This window comes from Ambystoma mexicanum, chromosome 4p, assembly GCF_040938575.1.
Source record: "Ambystoma mexicanum isolate Mex_15411 chromosome 4p, UKY_AmexF1_1, whole genome shotgun sequence".
NCBI classification, from domain to species: Eukaryota; Metazoa; Chordata; class Amphibia; order Caudata; family Ambystomatidae; genus Ambystoma; species Ambystoma mexicanum.
In genome coordinates this window covers 703,352,849-703,377,706 of record NC_090927.1, presented here as the reverse complement: position 1 = coordinate 703,377,706, position 24,858 = coordinate 703,352,849, and the positions used below count along the sequence as shown (strand labels likewise).

The window sequence follows — 24,858 nt, the reverse complement described above, 5'->3', positions numbered from 1 at the left end:
ACAAGATATCAGTAAACTATGAGAATCATTTCAAATTGTTCAACCTTTTCTTAAGCTGTCATATGGACAATAATCACTCCCCTTGTCTTCTGAACACGCAAATGCTTTAAACTCATTTCTTTCCGAAACATTTCACCCGTTTTACAAGTCATTTTTACTCATGAATGAAACTTGGATTGTATTATTAGTCACATGTTGGCTGCACGTTCTCCGACTCTTGATTTTAAGTCAGTCGCTGCTTAGGATATCACTCTTTTGCTTAAAGCTGTATGGCCTACTTGTAGGGCAGAGGATCCTGTCCTGGCATTGGTAGCTAGCCTTTTACTGAGTTGCTAGCCAACGCTATGGTGTAGTATATTTCTAACTCTCTGATGGAAGGAGTGGTTCTGATGTGCTTACAGAGTAGGTAGTCACACCCTTGTTGTAAAAATCTTTGTTTTTATCATTTTGGTCTGGCCAACTATTGTCCCATTGCTGGTCTTCCATGGTTGTCAAAATGTTCTGGAAAAAGTCATTACAAGATACTTCCAACACTTTTGAACACTAATGGGCTTTTTGATGTCTTATCTTTCAGTTTGGCTTTCGACCAAGACATGGTACAGTGACTGTGTTAGTCATTGTTTGGGACAGCATTCTGTTGGATGCTGACGCTTTGGAATTTACATTATTAGTTGTGATTGACCTCTCAGCCGCTTTTAATGTGGTAAATCATGATGTTCTGATCACCGGACTATCCCAAAGCTTTGGAGTTTTAGATTCGGCTACGAGTGGTTTAAATGCTTTTTGTCTAACCAAACACAGAATGTTTGTCTTGGTACCTTTTTATCATCTTCTGAACAGATTAAATGTGGAGTCCCTGAAGTCTCCCCATTTTCTCCTTTATTGTTTATAGTCTATATTTGGTCACTTCTTGCCCTTCTTGTTGAATCTAAACTGTCATACCACTCATATTCCGACGACACACAGCTGTACCTTAAAATTAGTGGTCAAAAAGAAGATTTCCTCCCTTTTAAAACTTCTAAGGATGATTTAGGAAGATGGATGCTTTGCAATGGCCTTCAATGTAATACTAATAAGACTGACTTGATTCTGTTTGGACCTAGATATTTTGTACGTATTATTTGTCAAGCCTATTTGGGGTTATTATCACGAGGAGGGGGAAGTTACCAAGTCCATCTATTACAAACTTCGGCTGTTACATCAGGTACTCCCTTTTCTCATTAAAGGTGATCATACCAAGATTGTTGATGCTCTTATCATCTCCAAACTGGATTATGACAATGCCCTCTATGCTAGTTTGCTTTAATACCAAATTGATTGACTACAGGGGGCTAAGAGTGCCTCAATGGTTTTAGTCTTCAAAATGTCTAAATAGGATTCTGTCACCCCCTTCTGACATTCTCTGCACTGGCTTCTAGTGCTTTATAGGGTTTCTTTTAAAACGATTTGTTCTGTTTTCAGATACCTTCTTAGTTTGGCTCCAGTGTATTTGCAAAGCAAGATTATTAGCTATAACCCATTGATGTCTCTTCTAGCTGAAGACCTCTTGTGTTTGGTTATCCTGAGACCATGATTTGAAAACAGGGCTGATTGTAGACTTACTGTATTAGGACTGTCATTGTGGAACTATCTTCCCTTAGCTATGCATAAAATCATACATTTCTGCAAAATTTGCTAGGATGTTTGATTTCACAGTGTGATGATATACAACCTTCTTTGTACCAATGATCTTGAAAAAATAGACCTAGTACCTAGTTATTTTTTTGCAATATCAAAAATGGTTTATTTTAATAGGTTAAATCACAACCCAATTTTTTCTTTTATAAAACTAACTTTAAAAATAGAATTTTCAGTAAAATAGACCCTACAACACAAAGTGGATACATCTACAATACAAATTACTGGTTTCACACACATACATTCCTATAACATGACAATACAATACAACAGCATATAAAATTTATATAATGATTTAAACATTTCCAATCACTGAGTATAATTAACTCAGATTAAACAGTCCCGACATGTTTCAGTTCCTCATGGCGCTTGGTGCATGAACCTTCTTCAGGGGAAGAACGCTTTTATTATTATTCTCCACCATGTAATCCAGGGCCACAACAGTACTCTTCAAAACCGTACTCCTATAATTTATTCAATACACAAAAAAAGTGGGGTATCACTACAAATCTGCATCATCACAAATACATAAGTCAGCTCTATAATACTAAATATACTACAGTACCATTGAAGTATATACCAATGTACTGATCAGATTCAATAAAACTAGAAAGCCACTACATACCTCACAAGTAGGATTACTGCAGTGTAGGTGTGCCACAATGCACCAGAATAACCAAAGACCTCTTAGATAAGTCTGGTAATATTTTCTTAATGGTTCTTAAGTAACCAGGAACCCGATTTTTGCTGAAAAGGAACATCAAACAAACAGTGGTGTGAACAACACAACCACTACTTCCTCACTTCATCACAACCGTCACGTGATCACACAAATTAAAGTGAGCTTAGAAAACCATGCCACTCCTGGTAGAGCCCCATCGTGTACCACTATCATTCAATGTGCTGCTGAGACTACACCCTTCACCATGGCAATGTCACCAATTCAAAAACAATATATACATATATACCTATTATGCCACACCACCAATCCTGCGTCAAATGCTGAGATTGTTTACATATTCTTCATCGCTGGTTGGTGATCCAAGAAAATATCCTACAACAGAAAAAACTGGATCAATACTCTAGCCACACACTATCGTGTATATTTCTGTACCGTACTCTGCCCACTATGTTATGATTAGCTTAATATAAACCATTATTGGAGAAAAAATCCAGACAATGCTCGCGTATGACGATGGCCCGTCATTTCATACCCTGTAGTGGCGTCTACAATACAATACACTCAATGTCACTCGTTGTTACCTTAAATAAGGACAGAAGCTTCACCCAATGTGACTCCGAGAACCCCAGAATCGATTCCGGTTAGTGCGGCGGTTCGGCTGTTAACCACCTACTCTCGCGATGAGCAACAGTTAAAATACACTATAGCTCAGACATAAACGAAGGACTAACCTTCTTTGTTTCATGATGCGTCAAGCCTACTATTGTGGGAGACATAAACAACGGACTAACCTTCTTTGTTTAATAAACATAGACAACATATCCCACTCAACCCTGGCTGGTGGGCCGGCAAGTGAACAACAATTCCAGGTTACAAAAAAATGTAGCCCAACCACTATTATAGTCATTATCAGCACAAAAAGTGGCTGCACGCCGGCACATATCTCATTCTAAACACAAAAATGTGAATCAACTCGCATCCATCTATCGCGGTGGGCACAATGGTGATCACAATTGCAATTAGCACAGGATTCCATGTTATAGGAATGTATGTGTGTGAAACCAGTAATTTGTATTGTAGATGTATCCACTTTGTGTTGTAGGGTCTATTTTACTGAAAATTCTATTTTTAAAGTTAGTTTTATAAAAGAAAAAATTGGGTTGTGATTTAACCTATTAAAATAAACCATTTTTGATATTGCAAAAAAATAACTAGGTACTAGGTCTATTTTTTCAAGATCATTGGTACAAAGAAGGTTGTATAGCATCATACAAAATGATAAGATCAGTGTTGAATGAGGGAATGTAATTACTGTCTCCTTTATATGATGAAAATGTTGGTTATCCCCTAACCGTGAGAGAGAGGGATTGTTAAAACAAGGGGAATGGTAAACCTTTGTTGAAACTGATTTCACAGTGTTCAATCTTCTTTTAATTCCTTGCGTTAAACCACCTTTTCCCCTTAGATGCAGTTTAGTAGGACCAGTTTGCCCATTTATACATTTCTATATCAATATCAATTAATCACAGCATGTCATATGCTGCACTTAGGAAAACACACAGTTAAATGAAATGATACATAAGTAAATACAAATTGAGGTATCCTGGACCCCATTTCCTGCTAATGCCTTGCACATTTCCACACTAGCAAGGAGTTCTTTATAGCTTTCGAGATCACCCTATCAGATGAATAAACACATAAGTTAATACATACTGAACTATCATGTTACCCATTTCCTGGTAATACCTTGTGCACTTCCATTCTAGCAAGGACTTTTTTTATAGCTATTCTTTGATAATGCTAAAACCTGAAAAATTGAGACAGAACTTGATAGTGAAGGTTTAAAGAAGACAAACTCTAGTCGAAAAGAATATTTGGCAACTGATTGTTGATGGAAAATAATAAGAAATGTCTCAGATCTAATGTTACAAAATGGTTCAGAGCTTTATTTGAAACAACCCTTTACCAGAGGATCACTTCAGATGTTCAATAGTTAATCACACAGTTCCATACACAAGCATTAACCACAATCAGTGGGGGTGTTCCTCGCAGTTCTAGCCAATTATCACTTAAACATATTGGCTGAGATGACGCTGAAGTAGTGGGCCACTTTTAAACTGTATGGTGCTTTGATTTCATGTAGGTGTTTGTAAGAGGATCTGAAACCACCACAGTCTTGGTTGACCTGAAACCGGAAACAGAATATTTCGTCAATGTGTATTCTGTAGTAGAAGGAGACAGCAGCGACCCCCTGGCTGGTACTGAAACCACATGTAAGTACAAAGAATTTCGTTTTCAGTGATGTATTTTATTAGTCTGTTTGGAATAATTATACTGTATTTACAAAGTATTCATGATCGATTTTGGACTGTGTGCCTGTGATGTATGATTCAAACAAATGTTGAGTGCATTAGGAGCCCCCAGTCACAGTTATCACTTAATTCTAAAGCATGCAACCTTTCAGGAGTTCCCATCTCTTACAGCTGATGAGACGTATTATTATGATGAGAGTTGTATTGACAGAGGAGTTTCATAAGAGACGTTTGTGTCCCTGTAAATGAGAGCCCAGTAACTCTAACATCTCTTGGTGAACCTACTAAGTTTTAGGATCACCAAAATGTGTTTTTCTCTCCATCTACTGTGCTGCTCAACCGGGCTAGTCAATGTATTTTCACAGTTAATCCTCGACTACAGGTGATGTTGTTTAAAAGTTCAAATTTTAGAAGCTGATGATAAGTAGTCTTCGATTGAGAGTCTCGTTAAAAAGAGAGATATATAAAGTTGTTTAGTAAAAACGCAGGATGTGGTGGTCCACACACACCCAAGCTCATGCCACCCCATAAGGGATTTCTAGGTGCTCTTGGGCCATCCAGAGAGAGAGAGTCTATGTGCAAGCACATATGCAGGCTTCAGTGCGTCTGTGTGTGTGTGTGTTTGTGTGTGTTGTGCTTAGTTATGTGTGTGTGTGTGTACATGTGTAGGTGTGCATGACTGCGTCAATATGTGTGGTGGGGAAACACGCTTGATTACAAAATGAAAAACAAAGTTCAAACCATCTTGATTATATATAAGGGCGTACATTACAGGACTTCAATTAAGAGTGCAACATAATTAACCCTATCGCAATGTGACCTTTGCGAATGATGTTATGAAACTCACTTATTCCAATTTGATACTTGAATTTATATTTCAAACCCACCCCCAATGCCAGTGAGATCGCTTAATGCCTTAAGTACTCGCTTCAGAGGTCTGTGTGTGACCCACAGTCAGAGACTCAAACCCTTGCACAGCTGACTCAGCCGGTTAAACTTTTGAAATCAATCCATGGCACCCTAGAGTGGCCTGCACTGGATAAGCACAGGCCAAATCCCTAATTACTGCAATCATCGAGTGATAATACATTGCTAAGAAGCTAAAGGACTGGGGCATGAAACGATAAGTAACTGCAATATTATAAATGCCTCTTTCCACAAATAATGGATGTGAAGTATGGAAGGTGGCCAACAGTATCTAATTTGTCATTTTCTTGCCTTAATTGCTTTTATCTTTCCCAACTTCGCCCCAAAATATCACAAATAATAACTGATATGTTCGCGGAGTGTGGTAGGAAGAGAGTAAGGAGCCATTGAACTGTATTAAACTTCACACCAAAGAATGACATGGATAAACATATTCTGGGTGGCCGACATCAGGCACCTGGGCAGCTGGAAGGGAGGGAGGGAGGTGTCTGTTGAGGGGTGTGCAGTCATTTTACTACAGAAAGGTCACAGCTGAATTTATTGTCTGCACTTTTGTTACCAAATTATTGTTAGGGGAAGTTTCCGTCAGTCAATACGGGATGGGGAGAAGGTGAGGGGAGGTGGGAGCGGGGTTTCACCGCTGCATTCTGCAGCAAAAAAACTCAGTAAAAACGTGTAGTAAAAAAAGCTGTGAAACATGTGAGGTAAAAAAAACATGGAACCTGTTTGACGTATTAAGGGACAAGTCCTTGGAAGGCTTTCAGTGTTTTCATAGAGTCTTCAACTCAATGGGGGTTTTCACTGGAGGCCAACACAGGCTTCTCCATTGCCAGTGAGATGTGGTCGCAAAACACTTGAGGCCAAAGAGGAGTCTGAAAGATAAAGATTCTGTGCTCTTTGCAGGATGTCCAACAATATTGCTGCCAGTGACGTGCAGAGACTGTTAAAATATTCATGCTTAATCATTACAATAGTTATGATCACATGATCTTGTGTGAAAGAGATCTTCATTGATTTGAAAAACAATGTTTACAAAAAACGTTTTAACAAAGTTATGTATTACATCGAGCAACAACATGATGTTAAAATACTACGTTAAAACCTCAGGCTCGTGTCCCAAGTTTGGTTCTCGAGAAAAACGTCCAACTACAAAAGGTTCTTAGCTGATCCCCATTGGGATTATTTAGTACTGCTTATATACCAAAGAAAACTCGGTGAAAATGAGTCAATTTACCCCATTGAATGAATGCCTTATGGCTCTGTGCTTTTAAGCACAAAATAAGAGGAATCGACAAGAGTTGGCACAGGAAGAGGGTGGGCAGGGGAATGGCTTGAGTGGGTGAAGGTCGCGACAAGAGAGGCTGAGAGAAGTTTATAAGAAAAACGGAGATAAGATTAGCAAACATAAGGAGTGGAAGATGTAGGGGGCAGAGAGATCAGTCTTTCATGAATGAAGAAAGAGACAGTTGCAGACGGGCAGAGGCGTTGCTAGAGGGGGCTGAGGGGGCCATAGCCCCATGTCTTTTGGTTGGAGTGCTGGATAGAAGCTCAGGGGCTACAACCAAAAGGCTTACTAGCCCCGAGTACTGATAGTTTCGACATTAGCGTAGCCCCAGAACTGTTCCAGATCTAGCACCACCCCGCAGACAGGTTTTCACTACAGCAAGGTCTTTTTTTCATTGGGATCTTTCCTTGATTGAAAAAAAAGCTGTTTGTCACTTTAAAAAAATGTTCATTCATAGTTTTGTCATTTCAAGGGTCTTTATGAGAAAAATGCACAGAAGCAAACTGTCTGAAGAAGGACAATGTGGCTCAGGCTGTCCCTTTCATAAGTATGTCAGTGCCTGACAAATGCATGATCTCCTGCAGCCTCATTGGGTTGGCCTGGTGGTGACCATAATGACAATAATGACATCAAGCCTCATTCCCTACGCCAGTGGAAAATAAAAGTGCGTGTGCATTACTGTACTGGTGGGTGTGTTCTAATTGCAATACAGATTTGCAACTCATGCATGTATCTCTACCTGGTGCGGCTTGGCACGGTGGAAATCCCCTGGTGGTGGTGTTCAATGAAAGCGCATCTCTCTGTGACTCAAAGATGCACTGAAAAAGGGCCAGACTGTATAATTATATACAAATAATATGTGGGTATATTCAAGTACTCCTAAATGTGCATCCTGTGATCCGTATGCTAGATGCATATCCCGCCTAATGTTCACCTTGCACTAGGTTCAATGTCATTTATGAGGCACAACTTGACACCTCTTTTTTTAATTGCACCGCCTTCACTTTTTCACACTTATTCTTACGACTTGAATGTGATCTGGTGGCTTATTGGTTAATTCTTAGGCCCTCTGGCACAACCAAACTATTCTATGCGTTTTACGCCAATTTCACCCAGGTATTCCATAAATTCGAGTGTTTATACTCAAGCAGGAGACACACCCATTTTGAAGGATTTGTTGTGTATCCTGAGGACACTTGGCTGACAAGGAGTTGAACCTGGACCATGCCAGCTTGAAAACACATTTTTATTCTGAACTTGCCAACTCTTTGTTAACGAAAAACATTTTTGCCTGTGTAGGGTCACTGGGATTTGGATATAATCACAGCTGAGGTCACTTGTCTGCCTTTAATCCAAGGCAGTGATTTGAGGAACATATTCAATATAATCTCTTTCTCTTCAACAGGCAGATGTTCAATTTCAAGTCTACATTAGATGATTACTCCCCGCCCCTCCCCATCCTAAGTATTTGATGCTTCGTATGAAAGACCACTGTATAGGCTTTCCAGACACGATAATCGTTTCAGGCATCCATTATAGCCTTGATCTCCAATGCGTCCTGGGGGATAAGCACACATCTCTCGAGGTATGTTCAGATAACATCTTGACATCCAGTTCACAGCTCACAGCGATGCCCGGCGAGACCCGTGGTGATTTGTTTCTCTCCTGGAATGTGACTTGGCCCTGAAGCGTCTCCTCGCATGATCTAGAGGCACACCTGCCTGCAATGCTGGGCAGTCAGGCTGTTTGAGTGCCCATTGGCCCTCCCAGCTAGTGTTGCACATGTCTAACGCTGCTCGCGGAGGAGCCATTGGTACACTGCTGGTTTCAAGATGTGCATGGGTAGCGCTAGCATGCCCGAGCCCAGGCATGTGTGCGCTACTTGATGCATGTCGCTGCAGCACCAAGGTGCCACGCAGTGCTAGGCTCGTCAGCCCAGCCAATGGGAAACACTGCTAATCCTTTCGGAATGACTATGTAACATGTACATTTTTGACATAGACATGAATTGTGGTCGATCCTAGAAACTTGAAAGGCTTTTCCTGTTCGCTGCGTTGGAAAATCCGCCATCAGTGTCACCTCAGTTGTGGTGATTTCACCAGGAAATCGAGTGTAGGGTTGACATCCGGCTATAGGTTCCAGGACCCAATTCAGTTCTCAGAGGTCAATGAGCCAAACTTTTGGAATAGCACTTTACAAATCTTTTACCGCTTCACCCCTTTTTACCGCTTGTTCACGTTTTTTCTAGTAACTTATTTATTTACTATTTCTGCATCGTTACTCTTGGAATCTGATTTTTGCAATTATATAATGTTTCTGAGAGGGCAGCGCAGGGAAGGGTGCCTCTAGATGCTGACGGTGGTAAAAATACTGCCCAGCCTCTGACTCACCCCTCCCACCCACTTTCCTGCTTTATGATTTATTGAACGATTAATCAGGCAATTGGTTTCTTGACGGATTGATTGGTGATAGCCTGATGTAATCTATTGCACCTGCTCCATCGATCACCGGGAAGGACGACTTACCTGGGAGAAAAGGCGCCCATTTGCACAGGAAGGGTTCCATTTTCCGCCTGGATCCTCAGCACCTGGGGCAGGACTCGAGACTCGAGGTCAAGGGTCAAGTTGTTCCACTCAATAAGGGGCGACCGCCGCGGCGCTTCCTCGGGACAGGTCTTGGCCTGTTGCCTTCATTTTTTCTCTGTCTTCTCCTCGTGCTGCGCCTCATCCTTCTTTTTCTACACTTCCACTGTTTTACGGACCTTCCATCCTTTTAACTTATTAATTAACCCTTGACTGTAAGGAAACCGATGCTCTTTTTGTAACTCTTATATTTGTCTTTTTAAAAGAACACATCCAAATGTTGCTTTGTTATACTGCAGACATCAAGGCCATTTGAAATGTGAAAATATATATATACCCTTACTTAAACCAGCTAATTGTGTTTCTTAATAAAGCCTACGGCCCATCTACCTGTAGTTTTTCGCAGGAAAGAGGATCCCAGAGAAACAGACCTTCCCTGCGGAAGGCTGTGACCTGCCAGGAGGAGCTTGGCACCCAAGATCGCTGCACGTGCCACAGGAAGCGTGGGATTCGGGCATTAGCTCATTTTGTACATGTCTCCATGCTATGTGTTCACGCGATGTGATGATGTTCAAGGAAAGATTTACTGCATGACAGATTTGAATGCACGCCACCTCTGGTGGATCTGAAAAAAGGACGGTGTGAAACAGGGAGGGTGTGGAAGCGGTTAGTAGGGTGCAGTGGCAATAGGAAAGTGAGATATGATGTTCTGTTGGCAGCTCCAGTTCAGTTTGCACTGTTCACTGATTTTAGGAGCTATTTTCGGGTCTGAGCGATTCCCATGTGCTGTTTGTTGTGCATGGTTATGTGATGTTTGTGTGTTGATATGTGTTCTGCTTAACACTAGCCCACACATAATCTGTTTTATGAACAGACTGATAGCATTTGCTTTTTGCATGCGCAATCTTGCCCAAGCACCAACCTTTTAGTTGAGGCTGAGTACTTCCAAACTGGCAAACAGACTATTCCTTGACAAATTGAGTACCATTAACTTGAGTTATATTAATGGTTATTATTAGAGTGCTTAGAAGTGGTAGGAATATACACTGACGCCATGTGCAAAAAACACCCAATATCATTACTATTGGGAAGAAAGTAAAATGTGAGTACCGGTCCGATCTCGGCATTTTTCATGGTCTAATCGCTTCCATTGTGTAGCTTCGTATGACACAGTGAAGCAGCTCAACTTCTCGCGGTAAGAACTGCTCCTCGTGGTGTGACACTGATTGTCTATACTAGTGTGCCCCGTCTTCTGGATTGCACTCACTGTTGCTTATTCAGCTCCTCGTAGCACCACATCATCAGTGGAGTAGCTTTGCTGAAAATGTTGGGGTGGGGGCTTGGCATGCCATCTAAATGAAAGGGGCCCCTGCCAAATGTGTGGGACAAAATGGTGTGCCACAAAAGATTGGGGGCGGAGGGGTAAACACCCTGGTCCCCTGGCCGCCCCGAAAATGAAGCCCATGAACATCTTAAAATAAGGTGACCTCAGAAACGGGCACATTACCCTCTGTACACCCGTTTCATCTTCGACCACTTTAACTTAGAGATGTAGAGGGCGCATGTCAAAAGAATCCTTCCACATCATTCTAAGTGCTGGCACATTTGGTGTACTGGCACGTCAGTGGAAGAGGCTTACCCTCATTTGTATAAGGTAGTGTCTGGCCACTGGCCTTTCTGGGATTATGAACACTGCTTTGCTTTCACCAGAGAGACTCCTTTTTTAACGTACAATTGTATTCATTTTCTACATATATCTTTTTAACAAGGGTACGCAGCATAAGCTGGAGTTCTAAACATTGACACACACTGCAAAATAAACAACAGAGAACGGTAATCACATTATGGCAAGATTTCAGGCCAGCAAAAATAATATCTTTTGTACATTTTAACTGCCTCTTGTTTAACCTCAACCCACCACCCGGGAGACATGCCCCCTGTCCGGATGCCAACTTTGGACAATAATGACTGATGACTGTGGCCCATTATACCTGCACTCCCTTTACAGGTGCTTTAACTCATTGTGTGATCTGAACATGTCACTATCCATGAGGGCTTTGTTAAGGGCAGGCATAAGGGTCCAAACTCTCTAGGGAGGTCACACTATAAAGCGGCACGCCAGAGGATCCACCCCCTAGGTGGCATGTTCAGCCCTGGGATAGCCAGTCAGCAGGCACCTGCTCTTAACACTGTACAGGTCCCTCAGAGGTTGGAGAGCACACCTCGTCTCACAGCAGGGGTCCTCAGTCCCCTGAAAAAAAAACATTCTCTGGGTGGACTCCTTACAATCTTTTAGCAGCTTCCGAGGCGCTTGCTTCCCCTCGAATGTTCTATGACGCTGATTGGCCATAGACATCACAAGATAGAAGGCCTCTAAGCACATCCCTATATCATATAATGTATTGCATGTTAAAGAAAATAGTTACATGCCAGGTGCAATACTCATAAGCAAACCGTAGCATGAGCAATTACATGCCACTATAAGTCATAGGGGAGTTGGTGATCCATGTGTAACTTACAGGGCACTAACAGGACAGGGACCACATGCAAAGTGTTCATGAAACATTGTATTAAGATTGCATAGATTTTGTGAAAGAGAATTTAGGTTCTAAGTGAGTCTTCTGGCACTGTGCAGAAGTGGTGAGGGTGGCATACGTCCAATTGAGAAGACATTGTAATTGAGAAGAAATAGTTGTGACCTTATTGCGAACATTGTTATGCATTGCTTCAGGTAAAATACTATAGTCTGTTTAGGTAAAAGCATAACATTGTAACTGTTTTTATTTCTCTTGTACTATATTGGTGGTTCGTTCTTATCTCCCTTTTTCCACTGTTCCGTTTCTATGCGGTATGTCTGTCTCTGAGTGTGGTCTTGGGTCTTCTAACTTCCCGTTTCTATCTTTTCATTACTTGCATCTGTTCCATGAGGAGATGGTGGATAACTGACAGGTAATTCTTATGTGGGGTGGTTTTATTTGATTCGTATGTACTGGTGTGTGCTTGAGTGTGGCAGGCTCGTTATTTGTGGGCGGCAGCCCCAGATTGGAGGTGTTTTAGGAGTTGTGTAGGATGTGAGTGGTCTTTGTTTCATTTTTTCCTTGTTTTCCTGGCATTAAATATGTGGATAACAAGGCCTGGTGTAACTGGGTGTGGCAGACCCAGATCCAGCAGTGGCAGCTTTGGATAGGAAGAGCGCTTGTTTCTTTGGTTGGGTGAAGGGATTGTGGTATTGCTTAGATCAAGCAAGAATGTTTAGCTTTGGTTGATGATTACCTGTCCAGGGATGTCATTTGGTGGTCGCCAGAGGTCGCAAATGCGACCTCTGAGGTCTCTGTTGCGACCTGTGTGGTCTCCCTTGCGACCTCTAAAAAAAAGAAAAGTTTCTCTTTTCTTTTTTTTGTAATTCATGCTCCTAGGCTGTGGCCAGCACCATTTGCCTCTTTACTTCGGGAGTGGCTGGCTTTCTTGTTCAGGCCCCTTAAAAAAAAGAAGAAAAAAAAAACAGGAGTGCTACAAGCCTAACACTTTCAGCACTGGCCCTAAATAAGAAAGAATAGGAATACCAAATAATGTGTCTTTCTGGAATTCTATACAATAATTGCTTGACTCATTAAAGGTTTATTTCAGGCACACTTTAGGGGGTGAGTCACTGATTTAGTCTGTTCTTAAACACCTCAAGTCAGCCTTTCATCCTTCTGAGGTCGATAAATGAGTACCAACACAGGTTGGATAATATTAGGTGTATATTTGTTCTATATAAAGCACTTAAGTGTAAGTGCTATATAATAACACATCATTACCATTTGGTCATGGACTGCTTGCATTCACAGTAATTTGGGCCTATACACACTGATCTAAACGATACACATGGCGATCCATTCTTGTATGAAATGTACATCACATTATAGTGATATCGTAACCATATTTTTCATAGTGTACAATGCTATGTGATGCCACTTGCTGTTTTATCAACAGGTGAAAGGTCGTGTCCCATCGCTTCCAGCGATATCACTTCAGGGTGGGGTCAAATGACATCACTTCCTGTGATGTCATCAGGGGGTCAAGGGTCGTGTGATGTCACTTCCGCTACCCCTGGCATTTTGGACAAATGACATCCCTGTACCTGTCTATGCATGTTACGTACCAATTTAATAACTGATATATGTGAGTTTTCTGTTAGTAAAAGAGGGAGATGTTTAGTATGTGGTTGAGTGCATTGAGTGGGAAGAATGTTAATGGAATGTGGAAGCTGGAGGTCTATATATTCCACTTATGACGGTTAAAGAAGCACACAGGATGGGAGCCCTAACTGAAAGGATGTTACTTTAAGGCTCTCCTGCATAACCTTTCTGTATCTTAACCTGTACAAATAAAGCAGCTCTCACTGCACTTGCCTGGCTGCAGAGTGTTCCTTACATCCATGCCGGCCCACCTGAGCTCACTTCTCTGCCATTTCAAAATCCGAGCCCATCTATGGCATGATACATGTGCAAAAAGTGTACTACTTTTTTAAATATAATCTTAGATTTAACACGAGTATCCCATTGTTGTAAGACTGGGCTTTTAGCGCATCCTAACATGCATTACCAATTTGTTATTCTTCTAAAGAAAATCTACCGTATAGCATTTTTTTGCTACCCAAAGGCAAAATAAATATTGTTCTTTTGAAAACTTAAGTTTATTATGTATAAAGTTTGCAGAGGACTCATCAATCTATATTTTTCAAATCCATTGAAGTGTTCTCTCATTCTATTTAAAGAGAATTTCCCCTTCAAAATAACAGGACTCCCACTCCCTGTGTGGCCTCACCAGGACCTTTTGTTTACATTTTGTGAGCCATCAAGGAGGCCACATGCCCTAAATGACACAGGCACTCAATCTGGGGCTGATTCACAAAGACGTTATTATGAGTCACTCTGATCAACTCCTGACTATTATTCAGGAGTAAGGAGTAAGTCAGTGTGATTCAAAGTAACTTCCTTGTGTATCGAATAGCCGTCGCCAGCTGTAAATCACGCCTACCTAAGATTTACTCATATTAACTTCTTTGTAGATCAGCCCCGTTCTACCTGTCCTGCGTACCATTAATCTGGATGAGGCAGGTCACGTGGTGTCTTGGGGTACAATCAGGGATAGTGTTATGTCTGCATTGTGCATGCTGCTCACCACCCACTACTCTGGTCCTTACAGCAGGAGGTGTCACATGAACCCCTGCTGTCTCTGCAAATCAGGGGGGCCTCAAGACAGAGGCCCTAACTCAGCCAATTACTTGAGCATATCTCCTTAGACAGGAATCTCAAAGGGCCCTCACCACATTGTTCATGGCCGCTGCACCTTTTCATGTCACACCACTTCTGTCTGTGCAAGGCATCTTTCTCTATTGGGGCAGCTTTTAGTCTCACTCCAGAGGTTGTGTTCTGGTAACAATCTCCTATCCAGGTACTTACAAGCCCCTGCAGAGGAAAGGCATGGAATCGGGGACATCGTCATAATTAATTATTCTTGTATTTCCCCTATTATTGTTATTAGAGCATTTATTGAGCATGGACCTAGTTTCGGGAAGCAACAGAGCGCTCTACAAATCATACGGGGAAGGAAACAGTGAAGGAAGCAGAGATATAAGAGATCGCAAAGCTATCAACAGAATAGGGAGAGGGCTGGCAATTCAGCAGCAAGGGATAAACATGCAACCAACAGATGCAACAGGGGAGATCAGATCACCCAGTCTCAGGTTAGATGGGGAGTGGAGGGAGTGTATACCTAGGTGCTAGGGGGGAGACATTCCTTGAAGAGGAGGGTCTTGCACTCCTTCCTGAAAAGTAGAAGCAATGGGGTGAGTCTGGTGTTGATGGGGAGGAGGTTCGAGAGCCTGTGGGCGTAGACAGAGAAGGACTGTCTTAGGTTATTTAATGACTGCACCAGAGGAGTTCAGATCTGCGCATAGCCTTTCTTCTGGTGGATCATAGGCCTCTTGAGATTCTGAGTTTCTCTGCAAGGTAGCTTGGGTGACAGCCTTGTAGATGATGCAGCAGGGTTTGAAAATGATTCACGCTGGCAGCAGATGTCAGTGGAGTTCGCGGAGGGTCAGAGTAATATGGTCAAATCGGGAGAGTCCTTCGATGAACCATGCTGCAGCATGTAGGACACATGCCAAAGTTGTAGCCGGAAGGCCTTCCAGAGGGGCATGTCCACCATCCAGGTGGGAGAGGACCAAGGCTTGGACAGCAGATCCCAAATGGTTTTGTGGGATGAAGTGCTTTATTTTCCACAGGAGAGAAAGTTGGTACCAAGCTGCTTGTGTCTTCCTTGCTATACGCTGTTTGCAAGAGAGGCATCTGAGATTTGGTGTAAGTGTCCAGCTGGGGTGTGAAGCCCTCAAGGTTCATAGCAGAGAGCCAGGTCTGGATGTTGTGGATTGAGGATTGGTTTATGCAGTTCTTGATGGCTTTGAAGAGGGCTCTGCTTTCATTGTTGGCCTTAGTAGTAGTGGGCATTGGCAGTGGTGACGACAGCGTGTTGCACAGTTCCTTGAGCAGGGCGAGGTGAGATTTGCAGCAGACTTTTCACCAAGTCTTTTCTTGTTTTCTGATGATACTTTTCTTGAAGTTGAGTTCTTGAGTGTACTAGGGTGTGGAAGATTTAGGCTTGAGGGTGCGTTGTTTCACTGGGCATGGCATAGTCAATTTACCATACAACTTAAAAACAGTTTCATTAATATTTTACTTGAATGATTGTTTTGCAATGCTGCAGAGCACTGCGCTTAAATCGTGTTTTATACATGCATTCACATATAAAAAAAGTATCAGAACTCTGCAAACACATTGCTGTCTTTTTAATTTTGGTGTACTTCATAATCTGTTCCATCCTTTTCCTCTGTATCCATGATCTCGCATGTGCATGCACAGATTTGCTCACACACTGTGGGCCTGATTCATGGAAGTGTTTTATAATGACGCAATCCAAAAGGAAAACGTTCCATGAATCAGGCCCTGTGTTTCCACTCTAAAGTGCCTGTTGCCATCCTTATTATTATAAGTGATTCATATAGTACTTCATGCCAAACGCCTCCTGCTTCTAAGCACTGCTGTAAGTCCACCTGCATGTGTCTCTTTAAATTGTGTCCCAATCTAAATGGGACTGGTTCTATCGCTGCGAAAAGTGAGACTTAAATATCCTTTAAAAGGTTCCCTCGTTGCACCTGTTTTCCTTTACCACTTGCTCATACCTGTCTTTCTTCCTTTGAATATTCTATAAATCCGTTTCCTGTTGCGTGAATAGCATTGATATGTTTTAAATAAAGCTTCAATTGTCTTCATTGGGATTATTTTGCAAAGAGTACCTTTGCAAAGAGCATCCGTTTGGGTAATGTAGACTGGTGTACACACAGAGGAAGATACTAAGGAACTGACGATCTTGTGAAGGTTTAAACTCCTAAAATGATGCATTACATCTTTCCAAAATCTTTCCCACAGTGCCTATCCCATCAGTGCGGAACATGAACATTTATGACATCGGGACAACCACGATGCGCGTGAAATGGGAGGCCGCGGCGGGCGCATCTGGCTACCAGCTGCTCTATGAACCTGTTAATGCAACGATCCCAGCAACTGAGAAAGAGGTGTGAGATGATGTGCACGCCACAGTCTAATGTTCACACTTGCTGTCACTCTGCCACTTCTGAATCTCAAGTAGCTCTTCTCGTGTTTGTTTGCAGTAAAATAGGTCATCCAAAAGTAAGGCTTATTTTTTAATAAAACTGGATATAAGTTTTCTTGTTAAGCCATAGACTAACCTGGGCACGCCTCTTTCTTGCTGTTCGCGTCATGGACCTGTCCATTCCGTGGCAGTCGTGGATTTGGTGATATTAAACACCAGCATTATTGTCTGTGGGTACTTGTCAGGAACATCTGTTTACATGTTGTGCCCGTTCCTCCCCCCTTCTTGACGATTGCCATAATGTCTATCGTTTTAATATCATTTTTGAGATTTTCAATGAAAATACTTGTACTGGTTTGTAATCAATATGAGAAAATATGTTTTGATTAAAAGACCCCTTTTTCAGTTGTTATTTTGAGGTTCACGTATTTTATTGCATTGCCCAAATCCCTCTTTACTGCTGGGCCAATCTAGACAACATCACTGAGTTTACATGGCAATTCCCTAATGGTGCACGCCTCAGAAAAAGCTTGCCATGTGCTATGCATGGCGATAGCCACCCCCGTTTCATAATGGGCGGTCCAGTGCATAACTTCCAATGCAACTCAGAAGATGGACTCAAGAGCACACCCATGTAGTATTCAGTATTCAGTACACCATTCATCCGCATGTGATCACATCTAGCTTCTTACACTTATCTAACATAGCTTCTTTTCCATCCTGCAGATGCGTGTTGGTGCTTCAGTAACCGATGTGAGGCTGGAGGAATTAATACCAAACACCGAGTACACTTTAACAGTGTATGCACTTTTCGATGACCTCACCAGCGACCCTCTCACTTCTCAGGAAGTAACGCGTAGGTTTTGGGCCCTATTTTGTACAATACAGTTCTCTAGCGATTGTCCGCGCATATAATTTCTAGCTGTGACTCAGTGTTGATCTGCATCCTAATCTGGCTTATCACTCGCCACCAGTTGCTCATTGGTCATTGGGAGGCACCTAAACCAGATGACAATTTGAGTTTGTCTGGTTACCTATTGCACGCTGCCAAATGCCACAATTATGCATCCAGGTGTGCGGCGGTGGGCATCTGTGGCGAAATAGTCACAGGTTTCAATAACTCCACTGAGTCATTGCCGATTTTGCAATTTACCTAGTGGACAGGCTAGCAGGCAGCAGACCCCCTCTCCCCTTCCCCCAACTCATCACAACCCATCGGATCAGTTTATGAATTTATTTAACCCCTTAAGAGCGGAGGTTGTGTGTATATATATATATATATATATATATATATATATATATATATATATATATATATATATATTTTCATCCTGGTTACATACGAAATCAATAAAGTCCCATACTTAACCGTTAAATGGACATATTTTTCAAATCATATTAGGGAGGAAATTGAGAAGAGTATCAACTTGCATTTCCATCTGCAGGGGATTATTCACAGTTCCTTTGTTTGCACCCATCACATGCTGTCAATTAGAGGGAAATGTTTTACCACAGGGAGAAGAGGACAGCGAAATTGACAACATTGTTGAGCGCAGAGGGCTAGTCTTTAAGCACCAGCATATGCCAAAAAGCCTTCCCCTCCATTTCTGTCTGCTTGCCAGATGTACACGGCTACACGATTTTGCCTTTGAGGGCTATAGGTTCTTGGATGCTTTAACAAATAATACATTGTTTTTGACACCATAATAAAACCAAGCAGTGGTAAGAAAGAGACTTGAAAGCAATGCTTCCATGAAGGATTTACCATTGCCCCAGAGGGCGGAAAAGTTTGTAGGCAACAAAAATGTAGGTGGTGGTGAGGGTTGTGTGCTTGCTTCTCATGATGAGTATTCATAATATCATAAATATTCTCTTTTTTATCTTAAAGTGCCATTGGGTGGAGTTGGAAACTTGAAAATCCGTGACGTTACTCACAGCAGCATGAGAGTGTTTTGGGATGCTGCCCCCGGAAATGTCAGAAAATACATTGTGAAATACAAGACAGATGACGAAGAGGAGTACAAGGAGGTACAGTGTGGCATACTAAAGGATACAACATTCCCATAGTGAAACTGAATAGAAAACTTAACTGCCCACCCACTTACCAAATGAAGCTCAAGTGCTCAACCAAAGCTGAACACTGAGTGAACGGGTGCTGAGTTTTGCCAGTAACTGCCCAGCTAATTCGTTGTGAGGCACCCCTAAACTGCAAAGATACCAAAATGTGTACTTTTGCCAAAATATGTCATTAATACCATTTAGGGATATTCTATCGCTGAATGGCATTCATTTGATAGTATCTAATATCCACAGCAATCCAAGACAACCTTGACCTGGTCACTGGATTATAACAGCCACAATAAACAGGCTTCTCTGCTTTCAAAAAGAAAATGCCGCCATCCACCCGCTAAAGGGGCACACGAGGCATATGACAAACAAGTTACACAAGATGTAAGATAGTAAACAAAATGAAGTAGGGGATGATAACAAGTCAGATTTAGAAATTAGCTCAGAAATGTGCTTGTTGTAATAATGTCAAATGAAAAGTGAAGCACGGAATTGAAGCTCAAATACAGCCTACTTCCAGTCGCTTCCTTTTCACTGATCTAGAACGCCAGCTGATGCTGCTTTGGGGTGCTCTTTATCTAAAGTGGTAGGGTTTTATCGGATCCTATCCTAACTGACTGCACACACCTTTAGGGGGAACCTAATTGCAGTTTTTGTAAGCGTTATGCCATGTGGCCTTGATATTACTGAAAGACAAGCCGGCCGGATGTCTCCATTAAATTGATAATGAAATATGGTTGATCATGATAAAAAATGATCTGCTTTCCTTCAAAATTCTACAGAGATTCCCCCTAAAATATGCAATTTTTCTTGGCCATAGCAAAATATATTTAATCGGGCATGATGTATCATCTCATTCGTTCAATAACTCGTGGTGGTTGATCGAATAATAAAGCAGCACTACTTCATGTAAGGAAGGCAATCTAATGGATCAGAGAGAGGCCTACGTCTAGGGTTGCATGCTAGATAATTTCCTATATGGTAACTAGACATGGCCAACTAAAGGCTTGATTATGTAACAGCCTCTCTGAGCAATTGGTGCAGCAGAACCCTGCTCCCCGAGGCTGGCCATGACGCAGAAGCCAGCTGGCCCTGCAAAGGCATTATGTTACTTGGACTGTGCTTTACAGGATTGCCACTTGTGATAGAGAGCATCACTGGTAGCGGCATATTCATCCAGCGCCCACCTTGCACATGCTACAAGGACTGGCATTGGCTGCATTCCTTCCTTATTCCCATTAGTCATGTGAAAGCCTTCAGCGGATGGCAATTCTAAGGATACATGGGCAGTTGGAGCTAAAAGGTGATTAACTGCCTTCCATAGGAATCAGCCTCTTCTGTGGCTATATCTGCATAGTGTGTTGTGTGAACAGATAGCCGCACAGCGATTGAAGCTGTTTTTGTGTCACTCTTATCTAGTATCAAATATGCCGTTAAATGTAACATAACAGTGGACTCACAGAAAGGGGTCGTTCCATCATTATGAAAAACCCTTGCAACTGAGGGATGGTCGCCACCCAACCTCAGGCACATGTCCCATTAAAGCACATGTCCCATCATTAGCATTCGACCTCAGTGAGAGAGCACTTTGTAGACCACAGACACCAGAGGTGCTCTCCAAACTGCACTCCATGAGGAGGGCATTTGGCATCGAACTAGGAGACTATATATATGTGCCCTGCAAACCAAAGGCAGGTCCGTGGGAACCAGTGCTCACATAGAGCAGCAGCTGGGCTATCTGCTCTGTGTGGGTGCTTGTGCCAGCCCACTCATAACTTTGTCCACCCTAGTGTGAATTCAGTGTTTATGTGAGTCTCCACTTAAATAGTGCCCCCCAGGGCTCAGCAGCTTCCACATTGTGCAGCAGGGAACATGTTATCAGATGCACTGCAGCAAGCTGTGTCATTTCCCTAAATTCACCTCCCAAAATGTGATGGATAGACATTGAATGCCAATGCACCAACTGCAACAGATATTCTCTGTACCACGTACATTAACATTTATTGTCAGGTTTTTAATTAATGTGACACCAAATGTTTTGATGGTATTGACCACACTGTGGTTGGTGCATGCCAAGTTTGCCCATAAGTATTATACTTTCCACATTGCACGATCTGTTGTGTTATACACCTTCTTCTATGTTCTTCCCACCGCATTCCAGACAGGCAGCTCTGATCATCATCTGCTGGCCTACTGACTATCCCTAAGTTCAAATATCAAAGAGGGCGTGGTCATTCCTTTGCAGTTTTGGCATCAAAAGTGTGGATTCATTCCCTCCACATCTACGTTCTTTGGTTGATCATCTTGAATTTAGACTTGTTCCCTAGATAACTGCTTCTGTAGCCTTCCCAGGATAGCATTAGTATTCAAATTTGAGTGTCATGGTGTCTCTTCTGAGGGGTCCTCTTGAGCTCTACAAATAAGTGCCTACCTACCTACCTACCTCACAATCTCTGTCTGAGATTCATGGACATGACTCTAGAATAGAAATGTGTTCCGCTCATGTGATCTTTTAATGTTTGCTCAGGTGGAAGTGGACGGAAAGACAACAACCACACCGCTAACCGATCTCTTCTCCCAAACGGTGTATGATGTGAGCCTGATTGCTGTGTACGATGAAGGAGAGTCTGCACCACGGTTTGCTCAAGCGACTACAGGTGCGTTTTCAATCGGTAGCTTGCCTTTGCATGCACAAATAGTGGCTGCTCTGCATGCGGCCTGTGAAATTAGGACTGAAGAAGTTGAATGCATGGGTTTATATGATATCATATTTGCAGAAGACAGGAATGCTGATTCCAGTTTTAGGGGAAACAACCTGTGTCTTGTGCAAATTGAGTCCCGACAATCATTTGTTGAGATCCAAATGATCTGTTTTCTATCCTTGGCCTAACTACCATATCCCTTCCTGTTTTTCACTGTGATTGACGCGTTTCTAATAACTGATGGTCCTGTCGCTCAGTGAGCTTCAGAAAAGGATATTTGTCTGCGTAGTTCCCAACCCTCATAGGCATTATTCTGAAAACATCTTCTGTTAACTGAGAGCAATGAAAAAGATGTTGCATCGAGGTTATTGCATCGCAATGCATACCGATTTGTTGGCTCATGCAAAGGCAAGGCCAAGTGGCTGTCAGTTGAACATGTTGTTCTCAATAAATATGTATTCATGTGATGGGGTTGTGTTTAGCCTCATTAAACATTCACACTGAGGACATCCTTTCAGTAGGCCTCAGTTTGCCTGACAGCCGTTGTTTTGCCAATCAGATGCATGTGATCGTATGCTCATGTAGCAGACTCTCAATCACAATAAGGGACAACCCTGTGACTGGGGGGATGATTGCCCGAGATGGGTGATAGGAGATGGGGAGTGGAGGAGGAGAGTTGGAGGAGAAGCAATGCTTTCAAAGACTTTTGAATGGAGTCGTGTGTTGGATGCACGTTCTTTTGAGACCGGGGATGGCTCATGAATGTGGGGCACTGGACAGTGAAGTGCTTGCCTCCTCTGTCTATGGCTTTTAAGCGGGAGGGGGTCATGGGTTGGCTTGCTGAATCTGTGATCTGCATTTCTTTTAGGAGTAAAGGGATCTAAGCTTCTCAAAAAATGGAACTGGCATGCCGAATATTTTATGCTGGATTTTGGGTCTTACACATTACACTATAAAGGCCCTGTCTATCATATGCTAGGTATTTTTACACCATATGTTAAATTTGATTGGGAGGACAGAATAACAGGGGCAGTGTCTCATTTGGGCAATGGCTCTATTGATCCTAGCACAAATGTGGCCGTCATTGCTGCAATCAAAATCGATGTATGCTCCCAGGGTTTTCTCTGAATGGCCAGATATGATGGTGGAGAGGAGGTGTGTGGAAGGCTGCTAGGGAGCATGTGGTCAGCCATGGCCTAGGAAAACAAATACAGCTTGTGTATGCTGCTGTTGTCACGATGTCCAGGTCTTCGGATTCTGGCTTGGCAGCTGTTTTAAGTGAAGACCAAGAGTTCAACAATTGTTCAGAGCATAGACATCAAGGAGTGCGTTTGCATTAGAGAATGGAAAGATGACACCTAATTTTCAATCACTTCCTAAATAACAAAGAACACAACGGACACAGTGATCCATTTTTGCCACAGCCATGCCTCTTTAGGGGAGAGAGGGCTATCTTCACTATATTGAAAATATCCTGAAATATCAGGAACAGATTCCGCTGCATGTTAGCCTCTCCGCCTCGCTTCTTCTCGGCTAAAATTAGTATGGCCCATGATCTGGGGTTTCATTCGGATTTTCTGTTGTTAAGAATGATTGTAAGTTGATTTTACTTTTCCTATTAACAGATCCAGTTCCAGCCCCTCAAAACCTTAGGTTCTCTGAAGTAACACAAACCAGTTTCCGTGGCACCTGGGATCATGGCGCCCCAGACGTGGCTCTATACAGAATAGCATGGGCACCAGTTGGCAATCCCCAAAAGAAACTTGAGGTACTGTCATTGTGGTTACACACGCTCTTCTTTCATCATGCAATGTTTGACCTTCTTTCATCTGATTCTTACTTCGCATGTTGCCCTCAGTGATATGTACAGCACTCAAAGCCATCTCTTTTAAACAAAGCGGCTGAAACTCCACCTGTTACCAAAGGAAGGAGGCCCCCAAATCCTTGTACCCACCGCTCCAAGCTAACTGCTACTCCCACCTTTCCTGCATTCTGACCCCAGAACTACTCTCTGTAATGTGGAAATGTGTAAACACTGGCCTCAGGCTTTGCATGTAAAAAATACTGTAATGTCCCCCAGACTCTTTCCCTGGCATGCGTTCCTATCCATACCACTTCACCACCCGGTACACGTCATTCAATCCAACAATGCCCCTACGTAAAGGCACCTTACCCAATGACTGGCTGTGCTCTCTGTTATTACCTACTTTTTAAGTGTCTTCTATTCTTATATAAATACACATACAAAATGCTTCCTGTGTGGGGGGGAGGGGCAGTAATACTCAGTTAAGTCCTTTCCAGTACATTGAAAGAATATGGCAGTGTGGGCTACTCTTCTAACAACATGCATCTGATGGCTTTGCAACAGAGGCGACCCTACTCTGAGCCTTAAATAAAACAATGAAAAACGGTCCAGATGAGCACGTGTAGTCCAGGCGGTGCCCCAGCAAAAGGAACAGTGCTTGGTGGAAGTACTATCCCAAGCATGCCTGCTAAGCTGATAATGGTCACGAAAAATCCGTAGAGACTGGTTCATAAGAAACGTGCATTTTTCCATGAACCCGGTCCTTTCTTTTCCGCAGACTATTGTTGATGGTGACAAAAACACCATGGAGTTTGAAAATCTGGACCCTGACACCCCGTACCTGGTTGCTGTCACCGGCATCTATCCTGATGAGTCAGAAAGTGAAGATCTGACTGGTATCGAGAGAACATGTAAGTTATTCACCTATTGGTATTTCACTTCTGCACAGTATGGCCCATTCACCCACTTCATGCTATCGAAAATAGCAAGGCCTTCCGGAATAGTGAATTTGCGCTGCTTTGTGAGTGCTCACCATATGTAGGGCTGACAATGACAATGGCACTGAACTCCCCTCAGAGTGGAGAGAGATGGTCAGTGAGAGCAGGTTAGGCATTCTGATATACGGACATATTCTAATATTGGGGTGCACATAAATGGCACATA

General features: G+C 42.5%; 1 protein-coding gene across 5 annotated transcripts in view; it reads left to right on the top strand.

The window, feature by feature from the left end:
- COL12A1 (collagen type XII alpha 1 chain) overlaps window positions 1-24,858 on the top strand; it is a 296,727-nt gene that overhangs the window by 150,063 nt on the left and 121,806 nt on the right. For all 5 annotated transcript variants that reach the window (XM_069606261.1, XM_069606259.1, XM_069606260.1 and 2 more), the window contains 7 exons: window positions 4,503-4,632; window positions 16,938-17,083; window positions 17,848-17,977; window positions 19,010-19,149; window positions 21,716-21,845; window positions 23,516-23,658; window positions 24,473-24,605. In XM_069606261.1, coding sequence (XP_069462362.1) covers window positions 4,503-4,632; window positions 16,938-17,083; window positions 17,848-17,977; window positions 19,010-19,149; window positions 21,716-21,845; window positions 23,516-23,658; window positions 24,473-24,605 — 952 coding nt within the window. The remainder of the gene's footprint in view (window positions 1-4,502; window positions 4,633-16,937; window positions 17,084-17,847; window positions 17,978-19,009; window positions 19,150-21,715; window positions 21,846-23,515; window positions 23,659-24,472; window positions 24,606-24,858) is intronic.